General features: G+C 40.6%; 2 protein-coding genes across 3 annotated transcripts; one reads left to right on the top strand and one right to left on the bottom strand.

The window, feature by feature from the left end:
* Positions 1 to 587: 587 nt before the first annotated feature.
* Positions 588 to 27,957, bottom strand: DNAJC17 (DnaJ heat shock protein family (Hsp40) member C17). 2 transcript variants are annotated; one of them, XM_042463800.1, is made up of 11 exons: positions 27,742 to 27,957; positions 22,447 to 22,516; positions 19,775 to 19,833; positions 18,822 to 18,909; positions 18,537 to 18,619; positions 17,863 to 17,959; positions 15,094 to 15,134; positions 14,482 to 14,559; positions 12,221 to 12,301; positions 9,471 to 9,593; positions 588 to 791 (listed from the first exon to the last, which is right to left on the bottom strand). In XM_042463800.1, the coding sequence occupies exons 1-11, from the start codon at positions 27,817 to 27,819 to the stop codon at positions 669 to 671; spliced, it is 921 nt and encodes a 306-aa protein (XP_042319734.1). In that variant the 5' UTR covers positions 27,820 to 27,957; the 3' UTR covers positions 588 to 668. The 2 variants fall into 2 exon arrangements, with proteins under 2 accessions (XP_042319734.1, XP_042319726.1); XM_042463792.1 differs by having other exon boundaries at positions 15,094 to 15,143; positions 27,742 to 27,954.
* C1H15orf62 (chromosome 1 C15orf62 homolog) lies at positions 1,402 to 5,153 on the top strand. Its single transcript, XM_042463814.1, has 2 exons — positions 1,402 to 2,907; positions 3,778 to 5,153. The coding sequence occupies exon 2, from the start codon at positions 3,883 to 3,885 to the stop codon at positions 4,420 to 4,422; it is 540 nt and encodes a 179-aa protein (XP_042319748.1). The 5' UTR covers positions 1,402 to 2,907; positions 3,778 to 3,882; the 3' UTR covers positions 4,423 to 5,153.
* Positions 27,958 to 27,979: the final 22 nt, after the last annotated feature.

The following is a 27,979-nucleotide window of genomic DNA, read 5'->3' as shown; positions in this document are numbered from 1 at the left end:
GGGATTTGAACTCTAGTTGCCAGAGTCATAGTCCAACACTCAAATCACTCTGCCATGTTGGCTCTCAAGTGCATAACTGAATTTGTAAAAACTCAGTGTAAATGCTAAAGCAGTAATCAGATTTCTCAAAAGTGTGTAGAATTCCTCCTCTCAATACAAAACCATTTATTCTTTTATATAACATATTTTAATCTGTATCAATGCTCCCTTCTGAAATCCCCTTTAACCCAACAAATCAGAGTTATGACTTGGGATCTTTACATACCAAGTGGTGGAGTGAGGAGACTCCATATAAAAATGATAAGACATTTGTATAATTTATGAACATTTATGGAGGTACCATGAGTTGGAAATATTTTCTGGCAGTTTCTAGATAACTGCAATTTTAAGTACCCTAGCCCACATTTTCATTGATGGGAAGAGAAACAATGGTCAACAGACACAGCATATGCACTTCTTTCAAAAGGGACTGGTTATCATTTCTGAAAAATATTCTGAGCAGTACATCAATGGTCTTCATATAAATTCCCAGAAGATATAAATTCTATTGATTAGGACAGTAGGTATAAATTTCCAAGAAAAATACAGTTGTTTAAGAAAAAGGATATTTATTGACTTAATTTAAGAAGAATAACGAAAAGCACCAAACAATGCTGTTTCCCCTTGTACTACGTGCATGACTCTTCCTCATCTTCCTGTTTCATCTGCTCAATCAGCTTCTGCCTCTCAGCAGCTTGGCGCATCCGCATCATCACAAGGCTTTCATAATCCCTCTCCGAGACTACTGAATCCTAAGGAAAGAGTGACAGCAATTAATGTTAAATGGAATGTCTCTTTCAAAAGTCATAACTCTATTAAAAGAGAGAGGGAGATCATCCTCTGCCACAAAGGTGCAAGGAAAGAGTGCATCTCACAGCAGTGTATAGAAATGCAGACTCAATTAAGACAGTTGTGATGCTGGCAATATATTTGGCCTGCAGCATGCTAAGCAGTTCATATCTGAATCTTTTTGACTGAGTTAATAAAAATTGCTACATACATATAGTGAACAGAACAAATTATGCACAGAATGTAGACCTTGTTCAACTGTCAGTAATGATTAGAATTGTGCTTTTTGATATAAACTACAATTGACAATGTCAATTGTTAAACTGTAAATGAAAAAAAAGTTTCTTCTAGATTGTTATGTACAGTTTTGCTTATTAATATATTGATCTGTCTATAAAGCTCAAAGCTGGAAAACTGTGAGATTTCTTAGGAAAATACAGTGGGCTCTTGGTATGCCCTGTCAATACCAAAATCCATGGATGCTATAGTCCCATTATATACAATGGTGTAGTAAAATGGTTTCCCTTATATAAAATGGCAAAATCAAGGTTGCTTATTCAATTTTGGGGGGAAAGAAGGAAATATTTTAAAGCCCTAGATTGTTGAATCCATTAGTACAGAGAGCCAACTGTAATTGTGTTGATTGTTTTATCAATGATTGTTTATATAATTTTGCTGTAGAACATATGCCTGCTTTCAAGCTTGACAAATCTTGAGAATTTTTGTTTGCTTGACCTAGTGCACCTCAAATTAATTTTTAGACCTCTATGAGATATGGGCAATCCTAATCATAACAGAAAAGGAGAGGATAGATTTTGTATGGGATCCTGATTAGGGTGTGAGGGTACAAGGCTGACAGAAGAATCTCCTCTGAATGCTTAACACATCTGGGAAAAGGAATAAAAGGTGGCATCCAATGTTATCTAAGGCAACTTTCCCTAGAAATTTAATTACTATTTATATTTTTATACCACCCAGACTTGAATGAATTTAGATCAGTGTATGCAACATTACACCTTTACAGTAAATTTATGAGGTAGAGGGCTTCACAGCTGAATGGGTATTTACCTCCCTGAACTAATCTGAATCCTGGCTAATGCAGAAGATCACAAGAAATCGCTTCCTTCTATTAGCTTACCGGTATATGGTAATAACTTCAAAATGTGATAGGAAATTAGTGTTTAATTCAATGTTCATTTTAAATGTCTCTCCAATAGAAGTAAAAAGAAATCCACTGTTACGAAGTGGGCTATTATAAACACCTTACAAAACAAGAGATCCAATTTATGTTTAAAAAGCAGATGCTTCAAGTCAAAAGAATGTTCAAAATAGCAACTGAAGGTACTGCTACTGAATGTCCAAACTCCTCTAGCCTTATGATACCATGAGAAAGAATACCAGGGCAAGTTTAGTGGATAATTCACTCATGTGTAAGGAGTAACATTCAACATAAAGATGGTCCCATTGTGGCTCTTAAGAGCTTCTGGGCCATCAGCTTTACTAACCAGCTGGGTGGGTATGTGAGTTACAAGCACTAGAAGTCTGTATTTTATCACAAAATGAGGGGGAAATTCCATTTATAACAACAGCTAGAATGAAATGGGTTTCTTGAACCTGGAGCTAGGGAGCCTGAACTAAATGTTGCTGGGCTTTATTATACTTCCCTACCTTTCCTCTCCAACTGATACTAATGAAAGTAGTTCAAGTGCTCCATAGAAGCTTTGAACTTGCCTGAGGCACAGCATGTGGGCTGGTGCTCCAGTTCTACACACCTACTTCCTGCAACCTTGGCAATTAGCTAATAATGTAAATCCCAGTTTCTAATGTGATTGAGTCAGCAAGGGATTGACGCAGAACACACACAAAGCAATTACCACCTGCAAAACATACAGGCGGTTGACTGAGATGAGTGAAGAACACCACAGAAGAAAAGGTATTCTAGAGGAAGACAAAATATACATTAGATGAACTTTTTAATGACTGCCAAGGCAGGACATCTGTAAAACAGGTGTGCTGTCACTGTTCGAAACACTTCCTTCAGAGTTCCTCTTGGCTACATTCCTGCTGTTCCATCTAACAGTAAGTAGTAACTTTGCATTTCATTTTGCTGACTAGTAAATCCCACCACTGATTTATTAACTCTTCAAAAGCATCTTTTTGCTAATGGGCTAATAATGAGGGACCAATGCTAATTTTACTATGGAACGTTGGATATTTTAAAAATATTGATGCTATCTTGTGCTCTAGAATCTGGGTAGATTTGTTAGAGGAATGGCATGGCTACGCTGGTTTTCAACTGTTGCTGATTTGGCAGACTATGCCTTGTGCCAAGCTATGATTGCAGTCTGCATTAGAAAGACAAAGCAAGTGGGAGGGAGAGGTCATGGAACCAAGTGAGGATAGGGAAGCTACCCTTCAGGAGGGTAGTGCATGTGCCTGAATTCATGCTGAGAGAAAGAGAGAGGGAGGCAAACAGACAGATAAAAAACTGTAAAAGAGACTGTGTAAATGGAAACCTGTAATAGTACAGAACAAGAGAAAAGTGTTCTAAGAGACTACCTGAAACAATGGTTTGAAGCAGTTGAAAAATGGGAAATACACATGATGTATACCCAAAAACTTAAGACAGATTTTAAAATTCACAATACCAGAAGGGCTTTTTGTATGTACCTTCTTACATGTACATTTTACCCAGTGTTTATATTTATTTTTATTTACTATTATTTTAAACCAATTTCAAGGGAAGAACACTCCCAATGTACCTTTACATAATTAAAAAAATAAAAAACACCAATCCAGAACAATAAAATCTACTACTTTGGTAAAATCATTTTTAATGTAACCCTTGCCTACGGCTTTTAAAATGCAGGTAGGTGCTAAGGTGAATGCATCCATATGGCAGAAAGTGTTTCTTTCCCTTCTCTCTCTCTCTCTCTCTCTTTCTTCCAGAAAATAGGAGCTAACTGGTAAAAAGCCTCAATTTCCCTTGGGACCAAAGCCTCTAACAGTCACTGTGGAGTTAACTATTGCCACCCTCTTACGACTTCCTTCACTATGGACACTTGGCGGAGGGGATCCATGAGGTCTTCAGGTTTTTTCAAGCGTCTTTCATTCAGGAGGCATAAGAAGCTGGACAATCAAGTCATTATCTTGAATCACAACAGTCAAACATTAGATAATACTAGACAGTACAACCGAAAGGAATTTCTACGGGACTTGAAGGGGAAGTCTGCCTACTTATCATGCCAGAGCGAACAAAACCTAGCAACAAAGCCACAGCCCCCTCCAAAACCCCCTCGGCTGTATCTCGACAGTGCCAGCTGCCCCAACATAATAGATCACGCAGATTCCCCTTCTGCAAACCTGTCCTTTCCAATCACTTTACATCACTCCCATAAGGCAACTCAAACATCACCTGACCTATTCTACAAAAATCAAGACACAACCTGGCTCCCCTATGATACCTCTTCCTGGCTTGGTAAACCTCTTCCAGATCCATCAGACCCCTTTTTTTCCTTCACGCTGGATTTTGGGCCCTCACTCCTCGATGATGTTCTGCATACACTCAGGAAACAGAATTTGCTATTAAATTAGCTGGTTTTCCAGCTAGATCAGAGGAAGGAATCATACTGGATTACAGGCTATTCTTCACTGGTACGTAACAGCCTAACCTACATTTTGTTCTTAAGAAGAAGTACCCCTTTCTCATTGAATTCTCACAGTGCATTATCAGCAGAGTGCCCCATTGACTAGAAACCACAGGTACCGCTTCTGTTCATCTTACTTTTCTAAGAATATTCTCACTGTGTTGGAGTACCTCATCCTCATAGTCAGGCAAGACATTTGCTACATTTGGACTGAGAGTTCCTAAAACAAAAGTGTGTGAGCAGAAGAGTAGGTGGTGTGACAAGATGATCAGTACCCTAAGGAAGAAAGAGGTTTGTTTGGATCATTTCAGCAATCCCAAATATCAAATACCTCTAAATTCAGAAACCTTCATATAAGGTTATCTCAAAGACTGAAGGCAGGAGCCTAGAAGTGTGCCTAGTTAAGTAGAGGCAATGAATGTGACAATTAGCTTCCTTTATATCAGTACACATTTTCTCACATTAATTCTAATTAATGGGCATATTTAAGCTATTGGAAAGTCATGCCATAAAGCAATTATTGTTATGCTTTGTATTCACCACCAGGCGGTAGGGGGTAGGGCTCTTACTATAGAACAAATGCTTCCGCAAAATGTGATGAATATGCATTCCACTGTAAAATGTGAAAGAGCTTGTATATTTTATCCTTATTAAAAGTATTTACTCTACATCCTTATCAACTCCTCTAACTTCCATTGACAAACATTACTTTAGCAGCAGAAAGACAAGAAAGAAACCTATGTTGCTGTTTTGGTCTGCCTTCAAGTCATTTCTGATTTATGGCAACCCTAAGCCAAACCTCTCATGGGGCTTTCTTGTCAGAATGTGTTAGAAGCTCTTACCTTCTCCTGAGACTGTGAGAGTGTGACTTGCCCAGAAATCACCCACTGAGTTTCTATGGCCAAGTGGGGATCTGAACCCTGGTTTCCCAGTGTCCTAATCTAGCACACAAACCATTATACCACAGTGACTCTGCCCAACTATGTTACCTCTAGGGAAGAAACATGAAAAAAGTCCTGAAGGAACCCAGCAAACAAAACTTTCTCTTCCACAGTCTAAGAGAGACCTTCCACAAGAAAAATAATTTGCATGCTCCAGGGCCAGAATCAAGTGTCTCCAGTAGTAGGTTATTGACTTAAAGTAAGGCTTTTTATTGTTCACCTCTTCTGCTTCATTTGTGGAATTTTACCAAGGTGGGGAACTAAAACTTATTGTCTTCCCTCCAGTATTTTTGAATTGCTTCTGTTTTTTTCTCTCCACAAAAATTGCTTTGTGAAAGGATGGAAACTACTGCACAATACCTTTGACTGGTAGTGTTAGGAGCTCACTATTGGAAACAATATTGGATATCAGACTATCCTGAATAAACGAAGAGTGATTCCCAGGCATACCCTCCCACTATGCTGGGCTCACTAGTATCACAGGGGCAAAATATAAACATGATTAACCTGGCCACTTTTATTTTGGGGGAAAAGTAGCCTTCAGGTACTGGCTTTCTATTGAAAAAAAAAAGTGTCTGGGTGCTTTTTGCCCTTGAAGGCAATGTTTGTATTAAAAACAAACAAACAAACAAGCAGAAGGGAGTGCGGGGTATGATCTAGAAAGAGGATCTGCAGTGGCCTTTTCTCTAAAATAAAATTAGCTGGGTTAGGCATGCCTGTTTGAATATATGACCAGTGTCAATATAGTATGTCTCAGTACAGAATTAATACTTGTATTGATTTCTGAACCCCACACACATCTGGATAGCTGAGATTCTGACTGTGCCATCAAGGGAAAAACCCCAATACACGTCAAGAGTTTTTAATTAAGTTGGCTCTTGCTCTTGCTTTAGTTTCTGGCTGAATAATACTAACAAGTCAGAATCAGATGTGAACTGAGGGTTTCTTGCCTCAGGTTAAAAGCTTAGGTAAGCAGCATTTCAAAATGTACAGTGTGCTCTGCTTTACATACTAGTATGCTAGATTTCCACTTAAGTGAAAAAAGACACAATTTTGTTTCAATGTCAGTGTCAGGATAGTGCCTCTGTTATCAGGTACAGTAAACATCTGCTTAATCTGAATAAGCTTCAGAGAAAGTTGTCTGTCACTCTTGTAACATAAAAAAGCTACTGAATATGCAATATTAAGTAGAGCCCTGATAAATGGATTAATGCCAGAGAGAGAGAGAGAGAGAGAGAGAGAGAGAGAGAGAGACAGACAGACAGACATTGGAAGTATCCCATGTTTTCTCAGCTGCCCTCTAGAGAGCACAGGATTGCCCCTTTAATGGACTGTTCAAGATTTCAAGCACAGAGCAGGTAAACAGACATTAACTAAAAGGAGGACAAATATATATGGTGATGTGAATGTAACAGAAAGCAGAACAATTGCAGGGCAGATGGAAATAATGGAATTAGTACTAATATACTTTTTAGCTTCAGGACCCGTTCTCATTTTGAGGAAAGAAGTAACTGGAGATGAATACTAACATAAGAGATAATGAAGACAAACAATACAGCTTGAAAAGAGTAGGCGAAACAGAGAATTAAATTATTAGTACACAAACTGAAGAGAGCTAGTGTGTAGTGATTTGAGCACTGGACTACAACTCTGAAGACCATGGTTTGAATCCCTTTTTGGCAATGGAAACCCATTGGGTAAACCTTGGGTGAGTCACACTCTCAGCCTCAGAGGAAGGCAATGGGAACAAACTTTGCTAAGAAAACCCTGCAACAAATTCATTTTAGGGCTGCCAAAAGTAAAAAACAATTTGAAGGCATACAACAACAACAAATGTAGATTCAAATTCTGGCTACTGAATTTCAGACGGGTTCTGTAGAGAGCAGCATACTCTTGGCCGGAAGGAATGTGAGGTCACACAGGAGTAATTCTACAGACACAGGAAGGGTGGGGATACACATTTACAGATATGGGACAACAAGAAAATGTTTTCATTATCAAAATGTTAGCTTGACTGGAACTTTGACAGTCACAGGTCAAAAGTACAAAGGTACACTCCCCACACTCAGTGCCTGACTCACAATTAATCTTTTCACAGTTCTGAGATTTTGAATAATTGTGGGGATTTATTTTCAAAATACTTTTGAAGTCTTATAATCTCATTTGCTTATAGGCAAATATAACTTAATCAAGTTGTAGAATTCAGTTTTCTTGGGAATTGGCACAAAATTCAGTATGTTTTTCAAAAATACCTCAGGATTCAAATCTATCTCAGTTTTTTTGGGGTAACTGAGGGACAAAAGAGACTGCCCCAGACAAAGCTAGATTGGGGCTGCGGCAGCCGCACACGGCAGTCTTAATCTGCTGCGGTGCCAGCCGGAAAAGGAGTGGTTTTGAATTACTCCTATTTCAGCTGCAGAAAAGCCATCTTTAGCGGTTCTTCTGTGGCCCTGCGGTGGCTTCCTGGAAAGTTGGGACCTTGTGGTGTGTAACCACCATGCCCCCATGAGACCTGGAAGCCATACCATGTGTGTGCACTTGGGCAGCTGGAAGCTGGCTTCCAGGCAGCTTCAGAGTGTTTGGCATCAAAACGCCATGCTCTGAGGCCGCCCAGATGTCAGCGCAAAGGGGTGGTCTGTTTCACCCCTAATTCATCCCTAATGAATGTTGATATTGCTGGATCAGTTCTCTGTTATGCTAACTAGTTAATGGGCAAATCTCTCATTCTGGAAAAAGCACTTGCTTCTATCTCCTTTCACTCTGAACGATGCACCAATGTTATTCATTCTAGTTGGCAACCCACCAAATACCAGTGTTAAATATAAGAGCTTGTTTAAACTGCAGTATGTTCCCCAAGTTGTTTCTGTATTAAGGAACAAAACCTACTAATGGAATTATGGAAGAGCTCAGAACAGAATGTTTCAACTTCTGCAATGTCAAAGGAAGCTGGAAGGCCTCTCTTTGACTGGTGTAACCCTTTTGCTATCATAGAGCTATGAACATAAATCACAGATGCCAGGTTTACCCCTCAGCTCAAGACATACTAATCATGTACAGCAGGCAGACTACAGCCTCCCAGTCAGAAGTGCTGTGATGGAAATCAGCCAAGATACACTGAGTCACAAGCCAGAGATATAGTAAGAAGCAATACTCGCAGCCGAAGTTCTTCCACCTAAATGCAAACAAGGCTTCTGGCTGGAGTAAGCAGTTGCTCTTCCATCCTTAACAAAGGGACACAACACCAAGGACTCTATGGAGGCCTGTTTGTGACAGCTTTGTCTATGTTGTTGTGAAGGGAGAACATTAACCTTGTTTTTTTGGTTGGTTTTGTTGTTGTTGTTTTATTCCATCCAGTCAGAAGGCTGTTACCTACTCCACTCTAGGCAGGACTATCTATGGTTGTAAACAATCTGCCCTGTGTAGTCAGATAGGGAAGCCACCTTTCACAGAGAGCTGCAAGTATACCCAAGCTGGAACCGCCCAGATTCCAACACAACCTCAGGGAAGTTAAGAGGTAGTTTCTCAGGAAATGCCACTTGGAATCAAGTACCAAGAAACCTGCTAGCAAAACAAGAGAACATGCAAACAACAGCTTCTCCCAAGAAGCTGCCAGAACACCTGCTCATTAAATACACAACTGCTACATTCTCACCTTCTCACCTACGCACTGCTGGGGGAAATATGCAGGCTATGTGTACAGAGAAAAAGAGGCCAGACTATAGTCAAAGGTATCAGTACAATGTTCAGCATAATTTACAGAAAACAAGTGTACCTTTTCCCACAGGACTGCATTTTATAAACAACACAGATCCACCTTTATTGACCCAAATCTAACCTAACAAACATTGATGACATTATTCTAAATCAATTTTAATTAGCAATAATACAGCTAATGTGCTAGTATAGCATGTCTATACAAATGATAAAATCCAACAGTTTACAAAAGGATGCAGAGGTTAAAAGATCTCTCTCTCTCTCTCTCTCTCTCTCTCTCTCTCTCACACACACACACACACACACACACACAAAGCAACAGTAATCTGCACTGCCTTACCTGGGATATTTGTGGTTGAATGGTGCCATCGGCATACAATGTGCTGCCTTGTGGTTGGCCCTCTAACCAGGTGATTTTTAGGGGATTATTTATCAGTCCAACTTCATTTTTTACTGCCATCGCCTAAAAAAAATTAAATGCTTGCAATTATATTCCTTTTCATTCAACTGAGGCATGTTTTCCTAATGAAACCCCAGGAAACAAAGGAAGAGTCATAGCCAAATTTAACTGTAATGCTAGATGAAACCTGAAAACCCTTTCATCTAAACTTGGACAGGTCCCTCTTCCAAACTCCTAGCTAGGTTCACATCAGTTTGATTCCATAGCCTCTTTCTCACCCCATTGCCATCTTCTCTTTCTCTGCTACAAACTGGCAGGATACACATTGTTACAAGGAAGTGCTTGGGAGACAAGAAACAAGGTAAGTAAAACAAATCCAGATTTCTCCAAACAGGAAAGTCATGCCACATACTATAAGGAGAATTAAAAAGTAAAGTCACTGGATAGTGAGGATGAAGTCTCATGATTTTTTTAAAAAATTAAAAATAAAATATTACTTGAATAATAAACAATTAAATGTAAAACTCATCATGACGTGACAGCTAAACTTTCCCTTAGTCTTACAAAAACGAATTAATGGCTCTGTCATAGTCACACTTGTGGAGACTGAGCTATCTACAAACAAACATGAGCTTTTATGTAAGTTATTAATCTCATAAAAATAGCTCTAGCCTGTCTGGCACTGAACAACAATAATTAGTTCTTCCTTCAAGTTCTGGGACGCTTTCACACTATACAATTATATTCCTTTGATGCTTTTTGAATTGCCATGGTTCCATTCTATGGAATCCTGGGACATGCAGTTTTCTGAGGTATTTAGTGTTCTCTGCCTGAGAGCTCTAGTACCTTCCCAAACTGCAAATCCCAGTATTTCATAGGATGTAGCCATGGCAGCAAGGGGCTGTAATTGTCTTTTGGGAAAGAACCCTCAAGCTTTCAGCTTTGCTTCTCAGGTGACTAAAGTTTCATGATATACAATGTCATATGCTGAGTGAGATTGTGGTCATAGAGGTGGAGCAGAAGCAGAACAGTAAGTTACGGCACACAATACAGGACTGGAAGGCAAAAGGGTCCCCACATTTTACCACAGAAAAAGAAATAGTGTCATAGCCTCTCCTGAGCATAAGAGAACCCCCTAATTTGGAAATATTTTAAAAAATTACCTCCCAGAATTGCTTTAAAAGAAAAAAGGAACATGTGTCAAGTGTAAATAGCATAAGAAGGGGATACATAGTCCACTTTGAGCTAGAGTTCCTTCAGTTAGTATGCCAATTGGTCACAGCCAGTTACTTCCTCTTGCAGGCACAGAGAAATTTTTATCAGTTGGTATTATTCCCCCAAAGCCAAGAAATCAAATGGGAGTGGAAAAAGCAGAAAAACTTGAATTTCTGTGTCAGCCTATGAATGAAAATGACCGGAGGACTGTAGACGAGAAGATCTAGCTGTAGGGCAGTATACATTTATTTACTGATGAAATGCAAAAAAAGTTTTTAAACTGTAGCATCTGAATAATTTACTTCTTATCTTTCCTAATGTACTGATGTAGCACCAATTGATACAGGTAACTGATAAATTGTACATTGTACATTGACTGTACACTGATTGATTGTACAGTAATGACTGTATACTGTGCTAAGAAGGTTGCATTAAAGATATACAAGTTTTTGTTAACAACAACAACAACATCATAATTTATTTATAGCCTGCCTTTTCCTGAAGGAATCAAGACGGGTTACAAATAGAAAAACAGTAAAATACAATAAACAGAAAATATACATTTAAAAATAATCCCCTATTCTAACCCACATCCCAATCATAAAAAACAAAACAGTCTAAAATAGCTTACAATATGGGCTAAAAAGTATAAGCTAAAATAAAGGTAGAAAATTAGAGCAAGAGCATCTGTGTTCACGGGGTAGACAGGGGCTATCCGTATCAAAACAGTAAGACAATAAAGAGGGAGGCTAATCTGGAAAGGTCTGCTGGAAGAGGTCCATCTTAACAGCCTTTTTAAAGGCTGCTAGGGTGGTAATGTGACAGATCTCCTCCAGCAGGTCACTCCATAGCCTAGGAGTGGCAGATGAGAAGGCCTTCTGGGTCTTTTTAGGCTGTCTGGTCTTTTTAGGTTGCAGCAAATTCTTCCCAGAGGACCTTAATGCCCTGTTGAGTGGTAAATTAACTCAGATTTACAAATCAAATCTGCATCTTTATTCAAGAAACACTGAATGCTAAGAACTGTCCTATTCAAGACAGCAGGCCCCTGTATACACTGGGGTTTGGTTCCAGGGCCCCTTGTGGATACCAAAATTTGTGGGTGCTGAAGTTTCATTATATACAATGGTGTAGTAAAATGGTGTCCCTTATATACAATGGAAAAATCAAGGTTTGCTTTTTGGAATTTCTTTGTCTTTGGACTATTTTCAAGCTGTGGATGGTGTAATCCATGGATACAGAATCTGTGGATACAGAGGGCTGACTGTACTATAGCCCTTTCCATACAATATATATTTTCCCAGAACAAATGTATCATGCCACCAAACAACTAACTTTTACAAGATCAATGTTCACATTATAATAATGCTGTGTCCTTCACAAGAGATACCTCCTGCACTACTATGTCCAGCATGATGCACCAAGAAATCCCAAAGGTAAAAACAAACAAACAAATAAAAAAGCCCACAGCAACTTACAGCAGCTTTTACTGTAGCAAATTCCACAACTGCACTTCCAGTCTTCTTGCTTGAAATCAACAAATTCAGAACTTCACCATACTGCCAGAAGAAGAAACGAGAAGTGAGAGACAAGTCTATAGGAGTAACAATATATTTTAAAACTTTAAAGCTCTGACAAATCTGCAAGTACAGATGACAGAAAAACTGTAATGGAATAAGGGAACAGTACTGGCAAAAGGCAATTTATAATGAATGCATTCTACTGTAATGATTCACGAACCAAGATTTGAAAAGCCAATTGAATATAGCAGTGAGATTGATTGACAGTTTATTTGAATTACAAGGCAACGATTCTTTCTGACCAGTTGGAGTCAAATCTAAGTGGTGCTCCAAAACACCTCACCTTTCAGAATTCTCTTTTCAGACCCCCCCCCTTTATCCAGCCCCAAGCCCATGCTGCTTCTAACATATCAAAGAGGTCTTTTAACTGGTTACTCCACTTCCTAATGTCCTTATCAATTCATCTTTCCTAAAGCTTTGTTGACCATCAAACACTTCTTCACTCAGGACCTAACAGAGTCATATATCTTAACTACTCCAGCCATTGTCCATCTGTCACCATTTTTGCATTTCAATTGAATTACAGAACTCTCAGCTGTTTGCCTTCCCTTCCTGTGGTTTCCTCTAGTAAACCATAGCTCTGTTTTTCTATCCCCATTGTTTCTCTATCCCCGTTATCGCTACATTACCACTACTATACCCCCTCATGTTTCTCATCATGGCAGATTCTGACATTTCATCATAGCAGATTCTGACATCTACAGATATATTACTAAGGCAGCTAGCAATTCGAGGGGTGAAAGAAATGAGACACAGAAAATTCACTGAAATTCATACATCATACTTGTGGGAACAAAACCAATTAGAACAGCAAACTGTGTGATTATTAATTAATCTCAACAAAAACCACAAATTATAGAGGAATCTCTAGCCAGACAAAATCAGCTGCTGAAGAAGAATAGTTATCAAGAACATAGTAATAGTAATGAAGAAGGAGAAAAACAAAACAAAACCACATCTCTGTATCAGAGGTTATTCAGAAATCAATGTGCAGGAATATATTAACTTTAAGACAGTTTTCAAGTTATTAAATTCTTATTGGGTGTTCATCCATTGTTTCTGACTTGTGGCAACCTAAGACAAACCTATCATGAGTTTTTCTCGGCAAGATTTGTTCAGAGAAGGTTTCCTTTTAACTTCCTCAAAGGCTGAGATAGTGTGAGATGTCCAAGGTAACCCAGTGGGTTACCATGGCCAAGCAAGAATTCGAACTCTGTTCTCCAGAGTCATAGTCTAATGCTCAAACCACTACATCAAAAAAGAATTAAAGGAGTTATCTTGACTATGATATAGCCTCATAGGTTTATGAAGAAATTAATATCAGTCATTTTTGGTTCATTTTTACACAACAACCAAGTTTGTATGGAACAGTAAGCCAGGATTCACTATATTTCTGGTTTACCATCCTGGCTTTACTATACTCTTGGTTTATCAATGAGTCATGTGTTGGTATATGCAGTTGATTTGTTCCCATTTGGTTCCTCCCATTAATGCAAACAATTAAACAGAGCAGGTATGGTTTCTTTAACACACTTTCCAATCTGGCATTCTGGTTTGTTGCTCCCAAGTAAGCTAGGATGCATGAGCCTTCTCTGCTATGGTGCACTGGCTGTGGAATGTCCTCCCCTAAGAGGCCAACGGATGGATGCTGATGTTAGTTTTGTTTCAGCACTAGGTTAATTTTATGGTGTTGCTGTTTTTTTAATCAAGGGCTTGGGGGCATAGGGATTACAGCCTGGCAAGATTATTGAGTTCTGTCCCAATGTACATGATTTTAAATTGATTTAAATAATTGTAAGTTATTTAAAAATGCTATATAGTTTTACATTGTATTAATGAGTTTTGCTCTGAGAACTTTTGCTACAGAACACCATACAGCTATTATAATAAATTATAATAAATAAGCAAGCCAAAGCCAATTTCTGGCTTGTCCTGGTTGCAATGAGTGCCACAACACAGGACCCTAAGTTCCCCAGGTATGTTGAACAAACCATTTCTAGATTGTTTAATGGCTTGCAGTGGTGGGAGAAGCCAAGTAGAAGCAAATAGGCTGTGTGTAAAAACACAAAGCACAGTAAACCAGGATACACCAGAATTCTGACTTACTCTTCTCTGTTAGGCAAGACTAACTAAAAAGAAGCAGCATTTTGGAACAGAACCTTTTGTAGAATTTGCAGAAGAACATCTCTGGAGTAGCCTCCTTTAGTCTCATCTTCTTTCCTGCACTTCCATCGTAGCTAATAGAGAAAATTGACACGTTAGCTTCACATAGGTAGCAAACTGGGTGCAATATACAAGAGAATTTAGCATTTGTTTTACGTGTTTGATATAGGAAAATTTAAATATACGTAAATATTTGTAGGCAAATGAAAAAGGATTTCTAGACTACATATGAAAAAACACTAATTCTATACATAGAGAAGAGTCCATATTTTAAGAACATGGGAAAGTTTTATTTATTTATTTATTGGATTTATATCCTTCCTTTCTCCCAAAATGGGAAAACTGGTACATACATCGAGCAGCATCTTGCAACCTGTCACTATCCCAAGTCACAGATGTAATTACCTTCATCCTAGTGCCTAGATTCTAGATTAAAGTGCAAGGAACACATTAGGGTGAAGTAAGAGATCATTCTCATAAGCAGCGAGGATGCCAGGGACAGTCCAGCTTTCTGGGAGGCTGGAGGTGATCCATGTGGCTTCTACTGATGGAATGATAAGTTAGTTGCTCATCTTTCTTCATAGCTCAGATTTTGGGGAATGTCTTACTTTGAGCTTGGGTGTTCCTTTGCCCTCCTCTCCATACACATCTTGTTTACCTCAAAGAAAAAAAGGGGAAAAAAGTTATACCACGAAAACTATTTTGAGAGTATAAGGTAGCTTTTTACTAAATGGAAATATTCAAGCAATTCTGCATTAAGGACACACTAATGTACCTCCACCACAAAGTATTTCTTTGTAGACAAGATCTATGCTGGCAGGTATCCTGGCAATGATATAAGTCCAAAACGAAGTCTTATGCTTATTTTCATTATGCCTATTTAGAGCAAGAGACTACCACAGAAAAGCAAACTAAATGGTAAACAAATATTTCTAAAATAAATTTTGGCAAGTTCTTGATAAACACTTCTTCCTCAACACTCTACCCCTTTCTTTGTACAAGAGGTAGGATTTCAAAAGGACAAAATCAATTCCTCACACTGAAGAGAAAACAAGTGATAAATTTAAAACTTTCAAAAATATAGCCATGTTAATTTGCTTCAGCATAATGGGGAAAAGGGGTGGGGTATAAGGAATTCAGGAGCCCCTTTAAGACTAACTGATGACACCCAAATTTATTTCTCTATGTCCCCAACTGCTGCAGTGACTAAGGATGGCATCTCTCCTCTAAATGCCTGTCTTAAGTCGGTAATGGGCCTGATGAGGGAAAGCAAACTCAAGGTGAATCCAGAGAAAATGGAGGTGCTTGCGATAGGGATCCCTGGTCCAGGGATGGAGATTTGTCAACCAGTCCTGGGAGTCATCTCTACAGCTGTCATCTCAGGTGGAGGCGGTGGCCAGGAGTGCATGGTACCAACTTCGGTTGATACGCCAACTGCGCCCCTACCTGGCCCAGAGGGACCTTGAAACAGTGGTACATGCTCTGGTAACCTCTCGTTTAATTTCTGTAATGCGCTCTACATGGGGCTACCTTTGTACCAAGTTCAGAAGCTTCAAGTGATCCAAAACGATGCAGACAGATTGGTCACTGGTACATCCAGATCTGACCATATTACTCCAATACTAAAATCATTACACTGGCTGCCAATCAGCTTCCGGGCCCAATACAAAATGTTGGTTATTACCTTTAAAGCCCTACATGGCTTGGGCCCAAGTTACTTGAGGGAATGACTCTCCCTACACAATCCGCCCCACACTCTCAGAACACCCGGGAAAAAATTATTGGAACGTACAAAGATCAGACTAATCACAACTTCCCACAAAGCATTCGCAGCTGCAGCCCCCACCCACACTTTGAAGTAACTTACCGGAAGAGATCCGTCTCATCATCACCTTAGAAGCTTTTAAGAAGGCACTTAAGATGGATTTCTTCCAGCAAGCCTATCCACCTGATCTTTTATAGTGGATCTTACAGAATTTTCTACACCTGATTCAATAGTACAGACACAGACAACGACTTGGCTATGTTAATGATTTTACTGTATTTTGGCATGTTTTTATTGATTATTTTATGTAGTATGGTATTGTGTAAATGTATTGTTTGATTTTATCGGTTGTAATCCCACCTCGATCCGCAGGGAGAGGCAGGAAATATAAATACATATTATTATTATTATTATTATTATTATTATTGTTGTTGTTGTTGTTGTTGTTATTGTTATTATTATTATTATTATTAACTGAGGGGCGACACCGACGGGCCGGAAAAAGTGATGTGAAGCTGCCTTTTCCAAAAGTGATCTGAGTCCCCACCAACTGCAATGCCGGCTCCCAAGTTGCCTGAAGTGTACATGCCATGACCACACTGTGCGGCTTCAAGTTGCACAGCTAGTTACTTAAAAATTGTTCCCCCCACCATCCCTGTGCCCAGTCACAGGAGCACATCACTGGTGACTGCAATCCATTGGATGGCCATCCCTGTGAACCTGCACACAGTTACATGTGCAGTTGTGAAGACCTGTATACATACATAGAGAGTGCAGAAACCATTATCTTTATTCATGATTCTGCTAATGGAGTGGGATTTGTGAATATATCTCAATTCAGCTGTTTCTCTTTCCACTTTCCCTTGGCTCCAGAACTGCTACATTAAATTTGCCCATTGTAAATCCATAATGTTTGAGTTTCTCTCTTGTGGATCTGAGCAGACACAGTGATGCTGAATGGTTTGGTTGTAAAAAAACTGGATTTGATAGTGTGTTCTGGGTGGAGATTGGAGGCATTTAAGTACAGTGTGGTGTTTGGCTGTTCACTACACTATAGTGTAGTCCTCTGTATCTGTACAGTGGAGTTGAAGTGAACTTGTCTGTGTGGATTGTTCTAAGTTTAGGTTGATGGCAGAGGGGAAATGGTTGTAATTCTAATGCAATGCCTCAATTTTTTTGTTTTTTGTTTTTGCATGAGTCCAAATGATAAAGAGGTCATCAGTATACCTCCGTTCAAGCAAACGCTTCTGTGTGCAAGACCTGAGGAAGAATTCCATGTCACTTATGAAGGTAGTTGCATAATGTGGTACCATCTAAGTGCCAATAGTAGTGGCATTAATTTGAGGGTATAAGTTACTTCCGAAAGTGAAGCAGTTCTGAGTGAGTACAAAGTTACAGAGTTTGTTGCTGGCTGTGCTATATGGTACTCCAGTAATTGCCTATATGTGAGATGTTGGTATGCAAGTGATTCTATAAACTGAAGATACAATCCTGTACACTCTTCCTTGCAAATCCCAATAACCTAAAACACAAACTGGCCAAGACTACTGAAGGTCGTATTCAGAAGAGAAAACACAGCATAACCAGAGGCTCTGATCGTGCTTGTTCTTACCAGGCACTCGCTGTTCTTTCTCAAGTCGGATTTGTTCCTTAATGAGTCTCTGTTGCTCTTCCAATTGGCGGGACCCTTCTTCACGTAACCGTTGAATCTAGAAAGAAAGGCAAAAGTGTGACCATGCTGCCTAAAAAAATGGCTGTTACAAAACAATTTACATCTTTACATTTTATAGACTACATTTTTACAGACTAAGACTGTCACAAGGAGTAGGCTGATGGCAGATCTAGCTCTACATTCTGTGACAATCAACAAGAGCTAAATGGAAAAGTTTTTATTTTCAAGAGTGTAAGTAGGAAGATAAAAAGCTGCCTTACATGAAATGAGAACACTATTTCATTTAGCTTAGTCTTGACTACACTGACCAACAGAGGGTTTCTACATTTTTAGACTGGAGTCTAACCTTGCTATGCCAAGGACTGAAACCTGGGACTTTCTGCTTATGAACCACATGTTCTACTATTCAGCTATATCCATTCGACTCTTGAATAAATGTATCTCTTTATGCTGCCTCTTCACACATACGAAGATGCGAGTTTAGATTCCCCTTCCTCCATGGGATCCCAGAATAATTTATTTAATTACTCAACCCCCAATCCAGTAACTCTCAGTCTGCTCTGACTCACATTTCAAACAGAAAATGACATTTTGTCCAGTAATGCTAGCCTTACCTCTTGTTCCAAAGTCCTAGTTATATGGATCTCTTCCTCCCTGCTGAACTGAGACTGGGCCTCTCTTTCCCGGGCTTCGAGATCTGATGCATAAGAAGTTCACAAACTCAGCAAAACACAAATACTTTTATAATAGGGTGGGTTATGAAATACTGATGCAATAGCATGATCTCAATTTTTAAATAACTTTATTGAAACTAATTATTATAGACATGAATCAATTATAAGGATGCCTCCCCTTGGCATTTATCCCCTATGTGGAAGTAATGTTCTGGATTTACATACCAAGCTTGACTTTTTTTCTCCTTTCGTCAAGTTTCTGAGTTCTTTCTGCTGCCTGTTTCTTGGCTTTCCTTACTTTATCATATGCTGCCTGGAGAAATAATAACAAGATAATGAAGAACACATTAAAAGAAATCTAAGTTGCAATTGCATAAGTAAAAATTCTAAAACTAAGGAAATAAAGCAGGAGAAAGTTAACTAAAGCATAACGTAAGTAGCTGAGAAAGAAGCTACCACTTACACTCTTGACTATAGGTGGGATAAAACAGACCACAATAAAGGGGAAAACCAGAATTTGGAAAAGCATGAGTGCATGCCATTATGTTTTTGAAAAAAAATAGTCCTGCTATTTGTTGCCAACTATTATCAACATTGTTTATTTCTTTTTAAGGCCTTCTGGATATCATTTTCAGGAGAAAAGCAGTGTAAAATATTTTAAATAAATTAAACTGAAACATAAGGCTTTCCCAATTCTTTGGTGATTTCCTTTTATTTCTAGAAAAATAGTATGGAGAAAATCAAAACACTGAATTATCATTGCCATTTCTCATGTGAAGCATGAGCACAACCAGTTTCTTACACATGACATCAATAGGTAAAAGAAGCCCCCCGTACTTTCTTATATAGAAGTTCATCTATATTATGGTCACATTATTTCACTGTAAGATAAAGAAGTTCTCAAAAATTAATTTTTGAGTTGTGCGGGAAAATCATTGTCAACAGCAGAGTTTTCCATTCATCCAAATATGCCCAAGCTTGTTGATTTAGTTCTACAAATGACCAGGGCACTCATTCCCTTGCACTGGACCAGCAGGAAACAACCAGTGGATCTGTAGTGGCCCACACAAAAGCAGTTGAAGTAAGTGCCTGGGTGCTTTTTTGTTTCTTCAAGAATTCCGGTGCAATGGCAGAGCAAGTATATGCTTGCAGTTATGAGACTGAACTAAATAACTCACCCTTGCTGCTGCATCTGTTAGAACTGCCAATGTTTGGGATAACTGATGGAAGAGCTCAGCTAGGGAACAAAAAGGGAAAAATTAAAGTGGCAACTTAGGAGACTGCACACAATACCTGGATATAATGAAACTGAAAATCTGATTTTACAGAATGGGACAAGCTTTTTGTAACATTTGAAAATGAACCCCTGCCACAACGACTGAGTTTTTAACCAAGAGGATGCTGAGTTTTCTTTCCTTTTTGTTGAAATATTTTAAAATAGACTTTTTAATTCATTTGTCTTTTGATATGTGAACTTCACTTATTATTCACCTCAGTGGGAGCGACCTTGAGTCCTATAGAAAGGGGAGGCAGGATACAAATTCAATAAATAATTGCCACATAAACTTTTGAAAAGCTGTTATTGTTGTTATTATTTTATGTATTTACATCTTTCCATACTTGTAATATAGGGACTCAAGGCAGCTAACAAATTTAAAATAACATAAGTAAAAATAATACAAAAGCATTAAAAATGTAGATATAAAGTTTAAAAAACAATTAAACAATCTAAAAAGTTAAAAGCATCACATATTACAAATATTAAAATGTATTTAAAACTATATACAAACACTGACATTTGAATTGCACAGCATTTAAATGCCCTATCCTCAGGAGTTTGAAACATTCCACCTCCGGAAGGAAAGCAGTGATGAGGTCATCCTGGCCTCTCTAGAGAGGGAGTTCCAGAACTTGGGAGCACCCACCAAGAAGGCCCTCTTGTTTGCTCCCACCAAACAAGCCTGAGGGAGAGGTGGGACAGAGAGAAGGACTTCTCTCGAATGATACAGCACTCTAATGGGATCATAAAGGGAGATACGGCCCTTCAAATAACTGGAGCTAAGCCAAATGCAGTCGTCCCTTTGTGCTCGTGGGGGAGCAAAAAACATGGGACCTTAAGTCCTGTTGTTTTCTATGGTAGCGTGGTGTGTGCATGGTTGCTAATGCAGCCATGTGCATGTGCCTCCATTACAAACAGCGGGGCCTTGCCATCAGTGGAAGCTCAAATCTGCAGATGGCAGGTCCATGGATAAGAAGAGGCACTGCAGTGCTTTTTAGGTCAAAACCAGCATTTTGAATTGTGCCTAGAAACTGACCAGCAGCCAATGGAGCTGGTGCAAGAAGAGAGTTGTGGTGCTCCCTATATCCAGCTCATTAACCTCTCCCCATACAGTCCGCCCCGCACTCTCAAGTCAGGTGGGAAACATCTTTTAGGAGTTCCAGATGCTCGACTTAATTCATCCCGGAGGGCATTCTCAGTTTCGGCCCCTCAGCTCTAGAACTCACTCCCCCATGAGCTCCGTACAGTCGCCACCCTTGATGGTTTTAAGAAGAACCTGAAGTCCTTTTTATTCCGCCAGGCTTTTCCCCCATGAGCCTGCTGGCATCTTTCTTCCTCCCCTGGCAATGTAATTGGTGGATTCCATCTATCCAGCCATTTGTATGGGGTTGTTTTGCATGGTTTTAACTGTTTTTAATTGTTAACTGTTTTATTGGTTTTTTTTGTAATTGGATATTGTGTATGTTGGGGAATTGGGTTATGTTTTAATTGTTTTTGTTTGCTTGTTGTGCACCGCTGTGATCTTTGGAATAGCGGTATAGAAATAAATATTATTATTATTATTATTATTATTATTATTATTAACAACCTGGCTGCAGCTCTTTTGGTGAACTGAAGTTTCAAAGCTCATAGAGATTATTACAGTAAAGCAAATGGGATACAAGAAAGGCATGTACCACCATGGCCAGATCCAACTTCTCCAAGAACGGGTGCAGCTGATGCACTAATTTTAACTGGGCAAAGCACTCCTAATCAGTGCTGAAACATGGGCTTCCAGGTTCAGAGCTGAATTCAACAATACTCCTCAAACTGCGAACCTATGTTTGCAGGGGTAGTGAAATCTCATCTAACACAGGATGGAACCCTATTCCTACATCTGTCTTTCAACTGACCAGAAACTGTCTTGTTTGGATTAAGCTTCAGTTCATTTGCCCTGAACCAGTCTGTTACAGCTGCCAGGCATCAGTTTAGCACAGGAACATCTTACTTGGAATTAGGTGGGAAGGAGTGATAGAGCTGGGCATCATGAGCATACTGGTGACATCTTACTCCAAAACTATGGGCAACCTCTCCTAGCGGTGTAGATGTTAAAAAGCATTGGGGACAAAACTAAACTCTGAGGGACCCCACAAACCAATGCACAAGGAGTAGAGCAGGTATGCCCCAGCACCACCCTTTGAGAGCACCACTCCAAGAAAGAACAGTGCCAACATAAAACAGTACCTCCATGTCTCTCCAACAATCACACAAATGCCAAGAAACAGCACAGAGCAATGTAATTCTTTATATGGTCAGCTCTCTGTACCCATGGATTCTTTATCCACGGAGTTATGGCTTGAAAATATTAAATATATATAAATTCCAAAAAGCATACCTTGATTTTGCCATTTTATATATGGGGTATCATTTTACTATGCCATTGTATCTAATGGGACTTGAGTACCTGCCAATTTTGTTATCCATGGGGCGGTGTGTGTATGTGTGTGTGTGTTCCTGGAACAAAATCACTCCTGGTGACCACTAGGGGACAGTATTAAGAAAAGACTGAGTTTCCACAAAGACTGTCAATACCTGCTTTGGGATTATCTGGATGTTTATCTGGATGGCAGGTTAAGGCTTTCTGTCTGTAGGCTTTCTTAATCTGCAAGAGTCAGAAAAATAGGATGGAATGAGGAAATGTAACATAGTTAAAGGGAGTAGAAACAGCTTTAAGAACAACAGCTAAAATAATTATATTATTCTGTCAAAGGGTGACTGATCAAATGTGACAGAATCCAACCAATTACCATAATAAATTATGAATGGTTGCCAAAATCTAACTTGACTGCACATTTCACACCATAGCAGCACAAAATACACCTCTCACTAAACAACCAGGTTTCTACACTTCAGGTTATATGGAAATACTGATGGTGGAAGACCTTCATTGATAGAACATAGGCAACTGGATTAATCCATCTTGGCAAATTACAAAGCAGGATCTCCTTTTGAGATGGCACAGAAAAATATTTGTGTCAACACACCTGCTAAAAGCATCTGGTATTTGTGCACCACCTTGTGGGCAAAAACTAGATTACAATACATATTTACTGGTAATAACACTATTTGTTCAAAGCATCTCTTCTTATACATGCTCTTAGAATTTGTTAAAACATATTTCCAAAATGCTATTTACCATATATAATTGGCTATAATTCAACCTCATGTATAAGTCGAGGGCAGGTTTTGGAGCCAAAATTATGGATTTTGATATGACCCGTGGATAGGTCCAGGGTAAAACCTAGGGGCATGTAACAAAGGATCTAAAGGATGAAGCAAAGGAAAACAATGCCAAAGAATTTACAAAATCCCAGCAGGCATAACTGTTTGTGTTCACACTAAAGGCTGGATGGATGAAGAGGGTCAGTGCTTTCAGATTACACTCTTTCCTTTTACCAGAGGATGGTTCCTTTCTTTTAAGAGTCAAAGTGCATTACTTACACTGACCTGTGAATAAGTCAACCCAACCTTTGGGGGTTCATTTTTTGACTAAAACTTCTAGACTTATACTGTACATGAATATATACAGTAAGTGGTTCCCCTCGCTGAGTGAAAATTCCCTCCATGCAACAGGACAACTCTACAAAAATGGTTCATTTTTCTTTTAAAAATAGTTATGTGCAGAATAGCTAGTAAGAAAAGGCTAGTAGCTTTTTCTAAATTGCCACAATACAGCTCATACACAATGAACCAGTACTATTAATCACTTATTACTGAGACTGAGGTAAGGATGCATTTAACTGAAGTGTTGTGCTGAAGAGTACTTACAGGCACTGTATATACCAGTGGTCCCCAAACTATGCCCTTTAAGAGATTTTGGACTTCAGTTCCCAGAAGCCTCAGCCATGTTGGCCAATAGTCTGGGATTCTGGGAGCTGAGGTCCAAAATGTCTTAAAGGGCACAGTTTGGAGACCACTGGTATATACTTATATAAATGTTAGCCAAAAATTTGACCTTAAAAACCTGGGTCGCCTTATACATGGGTCCAAGTATGGTACTATAATGCTTACCAAAAAGGAACCGTCCCCTTCTCTGTGTAGGGTGGCAATAGGTGAGAGCTTATTCCATCTAAGGAGAACCTAAAAAAGCACTGACCCCGTCCAGTGCCACAGGATGGAAAAAGAGGGAGGATAGAAAGACCTGGCTGAGAGGGGACAGGGCTCAAGGGTAAAAACTGAGAAAGAACACTGGGCTCCTGCAGAACTGGCTGACATGCAAGGAAACCCCAATTGCAGTCGGTTCTTCTTCAGTGCCACCCTGTGAATGGCGGTCATGGCAGCTCTTTGGTGCTTCCCCTTAAAGGAGCACTGAGAGGAATTGGGCATTGAAGGATATGCATAAGACATTTGTGTGTGTTTGTTAGCTTTTCTGAGTTAAAATCCCTCCTCGTCCATCCAGCCTTTGGAATGAGCACAGATATACTGTACCCTCGCTTCTCCATATCTTCAATCTCTCTCTCTCTACAGGCTCCTTCCCGTCAGACTTCAAACATGCTCTCATTTCCCCAATTCTGAAAAAACCTTCTCTTGACCCCTCCTCTCTGTCTAGCTATCGTCCGATTTCTCTTCTCCCCTTTCTTTCTAAGGTTTTGGAACGGGTTGTCTATTCGCGCTGTCTTGAGTTTCTTGAAGCCAACTCCATTCTCGATCCCTTTCAGTCTGGTTTCCGCCCAAAGCATTCGACTGAGACAGCCCTCACTAAGATCTCAAATGACCTTTTACAGGCCAAGGCTAATGGCCTTTACTCTGTTCTCATCCTTCTTGATTTGTCTGCAGCCTTTGACACTGTTGATCACTGTCTCCTAATTGACATACTCTCTGACCTTGGGTTCTCAGACTCTGTTCTCGACTGGTTTAGATCTTACTTGTCTGGCAGATCTTTTGCAGTAGTTGCAGGGGGTCTGACTTCTTCTCCTGTTCCCTTATCTGTTGGAGTTCCCCAGAGCTCTGTTCTGGGTCCCCTTCTGTTTTCTCTCTACACACTGTCCTTAGGAAAACTCATCAGCTCTTTTGGTTTTTCCTACCATCTCTATGCCGATGACACCCAGCTGTATCTTTCCACCCCTGACCTTTCTCCAAGGCTTGAACAGCAAGTCTCGTCTTGCCTTACAGCTGTCTCACAGTGGATGCGCCATCGGCGTTTGAAGCTCAACATGTCCAAGACGGAGCTTCTTGTCTTTCCTCCTAAGCCCAACCTTCAACACTCCTTTTCTGTCTCTGTGGACAACATTTCCATTCAACCAGTCCAGCAAGCCCGCAGTCTTGGCTTTATCTTTGACTCTTCTCTGTCGTGTATCCCTCAGATCCAGACCACAGCCAAGGCATGTAGATTCTTTTTGTACAATATTGCCAAAATCCGACCATATCTCTCCGCCTCTACTGCCAAGATCCTGGTCCATGCCCTAGTGGTCTCACGACTTGATTACTGTAATGTCCTCCTGGCTGGGCTTCCTTTTTCTCACCTCCGTCCTTTAATCTCTGTTCAGCATTCAGCTGCACGCATTATCACTTCCACCCACCGCTCTGACCACATCTCTCCTGTCTTGGCATCCCTTCACTGGCTCCCTCTCCCTTTCCGCATTCAGTATAAGCTCCTGCTGTCGACATTTAAAGCCCTCCATGGACTGGCCCCTCCTTACTTATCTGACCTTCTTTCTCCTCACCTTCCCACCAGGGCCCTCCGTTCTGGTAGTCAAGGGTTCCTGTCTCAGCCCAGGATTTCCTCTGCCCCATCCCGGATTCGCCCCTTTTCACTTGCTGCCCCTCACTCCTGGAACCTTCTTCCTCCACAAGCAAGAGCCATCACTTCTTTAACCAGCTTCAAAACGGAGTTGAAAACCATCCTATTCAGAGAAGCCTTCCCAGGCATCGCATAATTGTCGCTTACTATCTGATGTTCTGTTGTTGGCTGTTTATTGATCCATTTCCTGTATTGCTATGTACTGTATATGTATTATCCTACTTGTGAGTATGTATTTTCCCTGGATAATGATTAACCTCCCATTTTGAAGCCAAGCCCTCCCTTCAGTCCATCTGCCTTGGTCCAGGCCTCGGAGGTTGAGAGGAACTGCTGGACCTCTTACCCTTTCCCGTCACCACTCCCTTCTCCTTCTGTGTCATGTCTTTTTAGATTGTAAGCCTGAGGGCAGGGAACCGTCTAACTAAAAAGACTGTATGTACAGCGCTGTGTAAATTTACAGCGCTTCATAAATAAAGGTTAATAATAATAATAATAATAATAATACCTGCCAGAACTTTCTAAGTTCTTTGGCTTCCCCCCCCCTTGCTTTGTCCTTTACATTTGGTTATGTTTAGTTATGCAGATGAAACCAAATTAGGAGGGATAGCTAATACCCCAAAGGACAGGATCAAGCTAGGCCATAGCTAACAAAATGAATTTCAACACAGAGAAATGTAAGATACTGCACTTAGGGTGGAAAAATGAAATGCACAGATATAGGATGGGAGACACATGGCTGAATGAAACTATGGTGCTTTCTGCACCGTCATTTGGGACGTCCTCTGGACGTCCCATTTTAAAAAAGGGGCGTCTCTTACAGACGCCCCTGGGCCTAGTACGGACTCTGTCCGTACAAGATGGCGCCGGCCCTTCTACATGGCCGGCGCCATCTTTGCGTACCGGACGCTGAGCGTCCGTACGCGTTGCGCCGCTTGTGACGTAGCGAGCGCGCCCCTGGCGCCTCGCTACGTCACAAACGCGACGGAAAAAGAAGCTCCATTTTGGAGCTTCTTTTTTGGTCCGCGCGGGAGTCGGGCCGTGTGAAGGCTCCGGCTCCCCCGCGGACCTACTGGCGGCGGCGGCAGACCGCCGCAAAGCGGCGGTCTGTACCCCGCCTATGTGTGAAAAGGATCTGGGAGTCCTAGTAGACTATAAGCTGAACATGAGTCAACAGTGCGATGCGGCAGCCTAAAAGGCCACTGCTATTTTAGGCTGCATCAATAGAAGTATAGTGTCTAGATCAAGAGAAGTAATAGTGCCACTGTATTCTGCTTTGGTCAGGCCCCACCTAGAATATTGTGTCCAGTTCTGGGCACCACAATTCAGAAAGGACATTGAGAAACTGGAGCGTGTCCAAAGGAGGGCGACAAAAATGGTGAAAGGTCTGGAAACCATGTCCTATGAGGAACGACTTAGGGAGCTGGGGATGTTTAGCCTGGAGAAAAGAAGGTTAAGAGGTAGCCCTGTTTCAATACTTACCCACAGGACATGTTAAAATCCATCATTCTGGCCCCCAAACCTGCCCTTATGCATGACCCAGTGGGACATCTATAGGAAGTCACCATATGTACTTGTCTATAAGTCAACTTCACGTCTAAGTCGAGAGAAGGCTTTGGGGCCAAAATGATAGACTCTGACATGCCCCACGGATAAACTGAGGGCAAAACCTAGGGATATGAACCAAGGATCTAATGGATGAAGGAAAGCAAAGCAGTACCAAAAACCTTCCACCCTTCCCTGTGGGGACACTAAAGGCTGGCCATGGAGGAGGGAAGAGAGAGGGGAGGTCAGTGCTCCCAGGCAGAATAAGACTCTTGCCTTTCACCAGGAGATGGTTCCTTTGAAAGGGGGAGTCAGAGGGCCGTGTCTGCAGGGGCCATGGGTGAGAACTCCGCTCAGGCTTTGCGGGGTCAGTTTTTGACTAGGCTTCTTAGGCTTTGACAGCACCTGAAGGGAGAGGGGGGCCTTCGACCAGGGCTCAGTCATGGGGCCCAAGAAGCCACACTCTCTCGGCCTCAAGGGAGGCAACGGCAAAGCCCTCTGAGGAAGCTTCCTCCTGCTCCTCCTTTTCCCGGGGCCTCTCTGACCTCTTTATCCGCCGCCTTCTCGCCGACTCCCAGCAAGGAGTACAAGTCCAGCTCCAGCAGCTCCTTCTCCAACCCCATTTTCTTCCTTCGCTCTTTCCAACCGTCGCCTCCTCTCCTCTGGGGTCTCTCTCCAAGGTCCAAGCCCTCCGTTTACCTCCCACACAAGGGTCTCTCTCGACCGCGCTACGGTTCCTGGGAAACGTAGTTCTTTCCACTCCACAATTCCACTTCCCTATAG

The sequence above is a fragment of the Sceloporus undulatus genome, chromosome 1, assembly GCF_019175285.1.
Source record: "Sceloporus undulatus isolate JIND9_A2432 ecotype Alabama chromosome 1, SceUnd_v1.1, whole genome shotgun sequence".
Lineage (NCBI taxonomy): Eukaryota > Metazoa > Chordata > Lepidosauria > Squamata > Phrynosomatidae > Sceloporus > Sceloporus undulatus.
Note: the sequence above shows the minus strand (reverse complement) of the source record. Positions and strands in the feature narration are given on the sequence as shown.

Coding starts and splice junctions, on each gene's coding strand:
- C1H15orf62 (XM_042463814.1), top strand. CDS start 3,883: ATGGACACTTGGCGGAGGGGATCCATGAGGTCTTCAGGTTTTTTCAAG.
- DNAJC17 (XM_042463792.1), bottom strand. CDS start 27,819: ATGGGGTTGGAGAAGGAGCTGCTGGAGCTGGACTTGTACTCCTTGCTG. Junction 17,960..18,536: donor CTAGGACTTTGGAACAAGAG/GTAAGGCTAGCA, acceptor CTTTCTTTCTAG/ATTCAACGGTTACGTGAAGA. Junction 12,302..14,481: donor TTCTGCAAATTCTACAAAAG/GTTCTGTTCCAA, acceptor TTCTTCTGGCAG/TATGGTGAAGTTCTGAATTT.